This window comes from Triticum urartu, chromosome 5A (assembly GCF_056163025.1).
Source record: "Triticum urartu cultivar PI428250 chromosome 5A, HENAU_Tu73, whole genome shotgun sequence".
NCBI lineage: Eukaryota > Viridiplantae > Streptophyta > Magnoliopsida > Poales > Poaceae > Triticum > Triticum urartu.
In genome coordinates, this window is record NC_141877.1 from 377,703,293 (window position 1) to 377,711,962 (window position 8,670).

Consider the following 8,670-nt stretch of genomic DNA (forward strand, 5'->3'; position numbering starts at 1 on the left):
AACTTTAGAGCTCTCAGGAACTTACCCGATCTGCGGGCACAAGGAGGAGGATTCCTTCCATGCTTTATGTAGATGCCCTCTAGCGGTGCAAATGTGGAGATGTATGTCTACTGTAGGGCGTTTGCCGAAGCTGGAAGAACTGAAAAATACAGGCACTGAGTGGTTACTTGAGGCGCTGCAGACACTTACTGATATTGAGCGATGCATGCTACTGATGACGCTGTGGCGGGTATGGCATAGCAGGAACGAGGTAACTCACAACAAGGACCCTCCGCCAATGGATGTGTCCAAAAATTTCTTGGTGAGTTACTTAGACTCTCTTTTAACACTCAATCAGTCGGACGAGGAACAGATCAAAGGGAAACATGTGATATCATATGATCAGACTACTTTGCCTCGTGAGATAGTAAACTCAGCTGCTACTGCTCCATGGATGTTGCCGATGGATGGCTGGACTAAACTGAATAAGGATGGAGCCTGGACTGCCGCTGGTGGTGCGGGTGCTGGTATGGTCCTTCGAGATAGTGCGGGAGAGATCATCTTTACATCATGTAGGGTGCTATTCTCCTGTAGGAATGCCTTAGAAGCAGAGCTCAGTGCTTGCATGGAGGGACTTTCAGTTGCAATCCAAAGAACGAAGCTGCTTATCTATGTGGAGATGGACTCTTTGCAAGTTGTAAGGATGATAAATGATGTGGCCATTGATAGATCAATCTTTACCTCGCCGGTGGAGGAAATCAAGTTTCTTAGAATCTCGGTACAACTATTTTTACTCATGTTCATCATAGCCAAAATAATGTTAGTGATTATTTAGCAAAATTTGCTAGAACTGAGAGTAGAACCGTCATTTGGCTTAACTCTGGCTTGTCAGAGGTTATTGATCTTTGTGGACCGTGGCTTTACCACTTGAGTAATACAAAGTTCACCTGCAAAAAAAAAGAAATGATCCAACCCGAAGACACACAAATGTAGTGAACAACAACCAGATCCGAGCAAATCCACCAAGGATAGATCCATCGGAGACACACCTTCACATGCCCACCACCGATGCTAGACGCATCAACGGAACGGGAGCTAGGCGGGGAGACATTTATTCCATCTTCAGGGAGCTGCCGCCGTCTCGCCTTCCTGAGCAGGACACAAAACCTAACAAAACTCAAAGGAACGACTAACAACGGAGGCCTCCCGCCGGCTCTTGCCAGGATCCACCGCGCCCCATGGCCCTAGGGCCACTGGAGACGAGGCGGACATGTGCCGGCGCCGGTGAGAGGCACGAACCCTAGCTTTTTTTGGAAAAGGAGGAGGTTCGAGGAAGAAATTTCTTAGAGGATCTTCACCTGCTAAAATTTGATAGGCACGAACGATAAATTCACTAAGTTTTAGGAACCAAAAACTTGAAACCATGCGAGGGATTGCGGGAACCAAATGAGTTAGCGGATCACGAGGCAACAATGCGGCTGGGCACAACCGAGTAGGTGCATGCCCCCACACCTACGTGCCTCTGCGATTTTTCATGTGTTTTCGTTCTCTTTTTATGTTTTTTGATTTTTGAAAACCGGAAGCATGGTGCTCCTGCCTCCTGCAATTCAATGGTAGAATATAGTTAGAGGAAACTGCAAAATCAAAGCGTACCAGATACATATGTCACAGACTGACAAAGTGACGAAAAGCACAATCAAAGCGTACCACCATACACGATGATAAACCAAGAAACGTTGTAGAAGAAGCCCCCCGTTATATTGTGTCCTCTTTGCACCATCTGCCGAAACAAATCCAAGTCCATCGTATTCCTGTTAGGAGGGTAAGAAGACCTCTGACAAGCTCCTACTGGAGCATGGAAGACAAATTATTAGAAGCACCATACTACCACATCACAATCACCATCATGGTATGACCTAGGATTTGAAATTGGCAGATCGATGTAACATATACAAAAGGGAATTCGGGATTTCTAGAGAAAAAGAGAAGCTTGGGAGGGACGGGAGGCAGGGGGGGGGGGGGGGGAATTCAGATTGACGAAGCTTGCCCCAAGCTGGAGCCGACGGAAAACAAGCTTTGATCACACCATGATCCTCCCATGTACGTAGCTAATGTCTCACGCATATAGAACCACTTGATCAACACTTGTAACAAAGAGGATTGCCCTTTCTTCACCAGATGACGATCCAAGATGGCTTATGGAACGGTTTCAGTTACATCCAACTCCACTGGCGATGACAAATCAGTGAAGACTAGTGTATGATTTGGTATTTGTTGCTTTAACCGAGACACGTAAGGCACTTGATGAACTTTGCTGGATAGCGGTAGAGCCAATTCATAAGCCACTGGCCCCACTTGGTTGACCATCGGAAAAAGGACCAAAATACTTGTACGCAAGTTTGGGATATGGGCGAGCTTCCGCAATTTGTTGAGCATAAGGGTGAAGCTTCACATAAACCTGTTCTCCAATTTGAAACTCACAAGGAGAGTGATTTTCATCACCATAACGTTTAATAATATACAATATTATTAGAATTAGTTGTCATTTATTTTTTCCCTAGAATTACTTCTCTACTTGATTTGTGTCTGCTCAATGAAATCTGAATGGCAAAAGGAATTTCGGATGAAGCGGCTCACTATGTTTTTCTGGCTTAATATACCAATAAATGATAACAATGTTTTAGGTAACACAATGAAGATTCATGCACATACTACACAACACTAACCGAAGGTTGGACTCATTAAGGTTTAAAACTTACGAAGTCGCCATAGACTACTCACTATTGATAGGAACGCCGCTTTCAATTGAAAAAGAACAATCTGCTTCGATAAGATGAACAGAGCGTCAAATCTGAGGTTGTGGCAGGTCACAGTGTGTAGTTAGGTCAAGACACCAAAAGGCAGACAACTCAAGGAATACAACGCACATTATGAAAATATTTCTGTCAGCATTTCCAAGAAAGGTTCATATTGAGAGGAAGGCTCAAAAGCGCCTTCCAATTGGTACATATAGTTAGATACAAATATTTTGCCAACATGTTACACAACCTGAAATATACAATAACATCATCTTACAATAGTTTTATCAGATCAAATTCCCAAAGAGTGCCTATAAATAAAAATTTCAAAGAGAACAAAAGACAACAATCTTTTTGCATTACGCGTATCTGTGTGCTTCTTGATATATAACTTAAAAGTGTTAGGGCAAGCATAACTATAGCGCCGAGCACGTTATGAACGAAAGGTGGGTTCACAGCTCCAAAGTAGGTCCTGTGTACAGGTCTCTTCTAATAACAAAGTTGTCACGGGGCTGGTATTCTTCCAGCCAGACAAATTCAGACTCCCTTGTTCGGTCCCATAAAATGCCTGGAGAAACAATAGCAAACATGTAAGTAATTGAGATACTGAAGCCGTCCTTTGTTAGTAAATCATGGTTGTTCTTCGTCCAGGGGAGATCACGGCACTGACCCGTCGGGTGCGACTTTTGGCGTCTCCGGAAGTAGGAGCAATGCCTCCCATCCTTTGACGAGTAAGGAGGAGACAAGATGTCCAAGATAGCACAGGGAGTGATGGCTTTCAGGGCATGGACATTCCCACCCCCTGTTGGACGAAGCACCATCGCCGCGCAAGGCGCAGATATTTCACCATCCCTCACGACCTTGGCTGGTCTGACTGCCAGCACCAAACAAGTTTGAAATCAGTTGTGCGTACGTGTTTCAGTCGGAAACATTTGGATATTGACAATCATGTATACTTTAGTACGTCAACAGAGTTGAGCGCAGATATTTTCTGATTATGACATCTTAACGAAAAATAAGAGTTTCCATTTACGAACTCTCGGTCCACAGCAAAGTCCAAGACAGACAAATGCAGTACTGACAGCAGTGGCAAAGAAAATTACATATTAGCAGAATTTCTTATAGCATAGGGGATAAAAAACCAGATATAACCTCAAAAAATATTGAGGAAATGAAACAATAAGATTCATCTTAGGGCTTTTCATGTATCTGGACCATATTCTTTGTGTTACAAGGTTCAAGAACTGGTGCACACTCCTCATAAAGTATTGTACAATCTCAAAACTGTGATGCATATATAAACACCTAAAGAAAACAAAATCATCTATGATCAAGATAAAACCTACCTTTTGATAAGTTACCGGGTTCCTCTATATCAATCCAATCATACGCTTTGACATGCACTTTACCATAGAGAAGTTTGCTGAGCACAGTCATGCCTGGATGGTTGTGCAGTGGAATGATGGATGATGCTGGTATGCAATATATTCCAATCTGCAGGGAGAATGTGAAAGGACATTGGGCAACTTCAAAACATATTAAAAGCACAAGAGATAAAAGAGGACTAATGGTGATACAATCATACAAGTGCTGCAGATACAAATAAAATAGCATGACAGTGGGTAAGTAGTTGATGGGGCTTACAGAGAAGCTTTTGCACTCATATATATGACGATATCTAATCGCTGGGCTTGAATGGAGCACTGTTTTCCTATTCAACACTCGTGGTCTTCTCCAAACACGAACAGCTTGTGCTTCACACTCAAGTCCAACATCAGAAGGTGTGATCATATCTGTTAAGGTGTAAGTTAAAGTTCATGAAAATTCTACTGCCAAGCAAGTATAGATGCTGATGGACACAGGTGAGGTCAAGTGTCAGAAAGACCATAACAGGGCATTTAAAGAAACAAAGCAATTCATATGTGAGGTGGACGTTTAAGCTACTTTAAATGAGAGAACAAAGTTGAATGAGGCTACGATTACAGCAGCATCAGAAAAAGTGAAATTGGTGCAACGTCACAACCTCCTCTGCTCACAAGTGCATTATGTCTGAAGTTTCTATTTATTCAGGATAGCATAGGAACACGCTCAATAAATAAAATACTACTGTACTTAGTAGTAAGGCACTTAACAGTAAGGCATTTAGTTTGGTTATCACTGATTCCCCATGTAGTTCTTACCTAATACAGCACGAACATTTTCGACGGCTTCAGGAGATGATGGCCCCTTTTCAGATAATGATGCTTTGCAGACCTCATAAAGCTTCTGGATTGCAGCCATAGAAGGCAAGGCCTTATATAAGTTAATAAGTTAATAATTTAATAAATAAGTCTCAGCCCTCAGAAGAATTCACTCTGAACACATTCTTCCGAGACAGATTGAACAATCCTTGACAGCCTGTTCCAGTAAGAAAAGAGAATTAACATCAACAAAAATCGGCGAATGGAAACGCACGCTGCATTTAACTTGTGGTCAATTCGTGAAAGGGAAAGAGAAAGGCCACTCGTGCTCCTTCCTCTCCCATTAACAGGTGGCTAACTTGTGACTAATGTGACTAATCTTTCTGTACTACATTAGTACAGATCCAACCAATAACATGAACACCAATGTGTTATCGCCGTAGAACATGACATGAACACTAGTGCCTAGATTTACGTAAACACCATATACGAATTCAACCTTTTGTTCCTAGGTTTACATAAATTAGTACTCCCTCCGTAAAGAAATATAAGAGCATTTAGATCACTACTTATTTCTTTACGGAGGGAGTATTTGCATAAACCCTAATTACATATGACCACTAGTGCCTAGATTTACTCCATCCAAACAAGAAGGGATTCCTTGTAGAATTACTAGGGTTAAGGGACGGCTCAAAAACAGGGATATAGATGGATGAGATCCAACCGAGCACTAGGAACAGACCAAAACTGCTGGATAGAACCAAGAACGGAGGCAGCGGGGATGCAGTACCTTGGAAGGGGCGACGAGAGAGGAGGAAAGACGGTCCCGTGGAGCTCTCTTCCGCTGCTCATGAGAGACTTCCCATCTTGTACTTGCAACTTACTCGGTTGGTGAAGAAAAGGGCACCTCACCAGAAATGATGTTCAGATTCGCAACGCAAATGGACTTCCTATCCTGTTCTAGAGGATGGCCGACTTCCCATCTTTGTACAATTAAACTTCTTAATGCTTAATTTCGTGTTCTTCAGGTTTAGATGGTGTAATTGGCAATTCATCTCAATGCTGTCTAAATTTTTTTAACAACAACAAAAATTAGTGCTTAAAAATGCCCTTTTAGAGCGCAAAAATCTCCCCTTTTCAGGAAAGTGTACCATAGTATGGAAGGCTCGAACATGCATGTGGTTATTTATGGAGAATATACTGTTCACTCGAAACACGTTTGCCGGTTGCTCTCATCGTTTCATGGTGGAGGAGTTGAAGAATCTACTTGCTTCCATACAGGTGGAGAAGTGGAGTAGCCGCATCACAAAGCCCATCCGACCTTTTTCTATAAGAAGAAATATGCAACGGTGTTTAATTAAGCCTTGTGTGGATGGACTTGTGTTGATTCTTTGTCACTTGTGCTTCACACTGAGTGTTGTTTAAGCAAAAACGCCTATAAGCAAGCAGGAAGAAGTAGCGCGTCCTCCATCATCCCTTTCAGGTCCTTTTCATATTTTGTTTTTTGAAGTGCAAAAACATCTTTAAGATGGAGTTTTTTTTTAGAAAAGAAGGATTACTCCCGGCCTCTACATCTGGACGATGCATGCAGCCATTTTATTAATTATTCACAAAGACCTTACAAAATAGTACATCAGGTAGTTTAAAATCACCATCTTAATAATATGTGTCGCTACTCCTATCCACTTGATGACGGAGATAGTAATTGATAATAATATCCTTACAACTATCCGTTGCAGAAGCCATCACACAGGGTGAAATAATATACACTAACAAAAACATCCAAACAAATAAGCAGAATTTCACAATCTCACGAGCCACCGTGTTAGCCTGCCTTTTAATTTTAATCTGGCTAAAGCACAGTAAAAGCTTTGTGGTGCCTACCGTTTCTGTCTTCAAATCAAGGAGAGCGGCCTGGTTGCTTTGTGCCTCGTCTCCTCACCTTCTTGGGTAGAGATCGGACATGGCGAGTTCCCTTGTTTTCACTTGTTATAAGTGTGGTTCTAATCCTAGGGATTAGTGTGGTGTTACTTGCTTTATTTGACATTGTATCTGCCGTTTAGCGTTATGCTGGTCGCTTGGCCCTTTTCTTGGAATGATGGTACATCTTTTCATGGTGTATTCTTTCCATGATGTATTCTAGCAAAAAAAAAAAAGGAGGGTAGACCCGTTGAAAGCTTCATTAGAAACAAAAATAGTACGCAAATAAACAATCATTTTCAGAGTGATTGAACGGTGTAGAGTAATTTCAATGTAAAGGTACGGGCTTTGCTATATCCACGTAAATATTCTAGGTAAACTTACGTAAGAGCTGGCTTGTCAATAATTGATTGGAAGAAAGAATTGCCTGGTCCCACCCATCTGAAAATCAGGGGGTAGAGAGTATTAGATTTGAAAGTTTATATAGAGTACGTAGGGAGGTTACGTAGGTCTAGAATTATTATAAAGGTACACACGCGGAGCTCAGCTTCTTCTTCACTCGAACATGTAGGAATAAAATCCCCTGCGGAAAGGAGTATCTCGCCAACCGAGAATCTGGCCACAACACACATACTAGCGGAGCCACAGTCAGCAGAAATAACAAAAAACATAGATAAACTTCCTCTCTTCTCCAGAAATCCCTTCATTTCTTAGATGCTAAGCTCTCCAAAAGTAAAATAAGATCTTCGAACGCACGGGAATTCTCACATTATCAAGCATAACGAACAACCAAACCGAGTTAAGAGTTGGAATAAACCTCTTCACCCCAAAGTTCCTAAACATCCCTAATAGCCAAATGTAATGCACATGCCTTTGTACAAGACACTAAGGCATGAAAATTATTCTCATCTTCATCACCACAAATAGTGCACGGTACCTGAGATAGCCTGATGATGTTTCACTCAATTAACTTGAACTGACAAAATGTTAGACGCCACGCGTCATGCAAAAACTGTAATCTTCTGAAGCACATTAGCTTTCCAAATGATGGTACACAATTTTCTTTCTCCATCTGCCTCACCACTAAACTGCAGAAGAACCCTCCGCGCATCGTCATGAGGATAGAATAGATGTCTAACAAGATTCACATCCAACTCCTCAAACCGAATACGAATAAATCAGACACACACTTCAGTCTTTCTTTTTACTAGTAACTTTTAGACCTATATTCCTAAGACGCCAATTATCTCTCATCAAGATGAGCATAAGTGAGACTGGAGGGGCCCATTCCAAATGATAAGCAGGGTGTACCGTAAACAAACCATTTTTTGGCTGGTGCCAGGCGACGAAGCCTTCCATAAAGTCGTATGTGTTTTATTTGCAAATTTTGCTCCTTATCACATCACAAGTTCGAAAAAGGATTCCATTGTTCAATCCAATACCCTCCTATTTCTAAGGACTCTTCTCTATACTCGTCACCAACTCCTCCAGTCTCACTACAACTCAAACCATGCTTAGGTAGAGATTGTGTTCTTGCTTCTATCACGTCACACGTTCAGAATAGGAAGCATCAGGAAATACTATGTTATTGAGCAAAATAGATAGACCAGCATGAACCACACGCTATACAAAGGTAAAACACAGCTGCACAATGACCTAATTCTTTTTCCCTGAGCAAAGATTGTTTTGGAAGGTCCATGCTTTTTCATTTTGGAGCCATTAAGCTAGAAAACGATCATTTTCTTTCTCAAAAACAAAGACTATATTCCCCGCAAAAAATAATAAAGACTATA

The 8,670-nt window shown here is 41.7% G+C and overlaps 1 protein-coding gene across 3 annotated transcripts; it reads right to left on the reverse strand.

The window, feature by feature from the left end:
* Positions 1-2,930: 2,930 nt before the first annotated feature.
* Positions 2,931-5,935, reverse strand: LOC125509083 (plant cysteine oxidase 5). Of its 3 annotated transcripts, XM_048673960.2 has the most exons (6): positions 5,748-5,920; positions 4,958-5,174; positions 4,422-4,570; positions 4,124-4,271; positions 3,448-3,651; positions 2,931-3,345 (listed from the first exon to the last, which is right to left on the reverse strand). In XM_048673960.2, exons 2-6 carry the CDS (start codon positions 5,055-5,057, stop codon positions 3,230-3,232), a joined length of 717 nt encoding a protein of 238 aa, XP_048529917.2. In that variant the 5' UTR covers positions 5,058-5,174; positions 5,748-5,920; the 3' UTR covers positions 2,931-3,229. The 3 variants fall into 3 exon arrangements, with proteins under 3 accessions (XP_048529917.2, XP_048529916.2, XP_087382233.1); XM_048673959.2 differs by having other exon boundaries at positions 4,124-4,570; positions 5,748-5,935; XM_087526107.1 differs by having other exon boundaries at positions 2,931-3,651; positions 5,748-5,934.
* Positions 5,936-8,670: the final 2,735 nt, after the last annotated feature.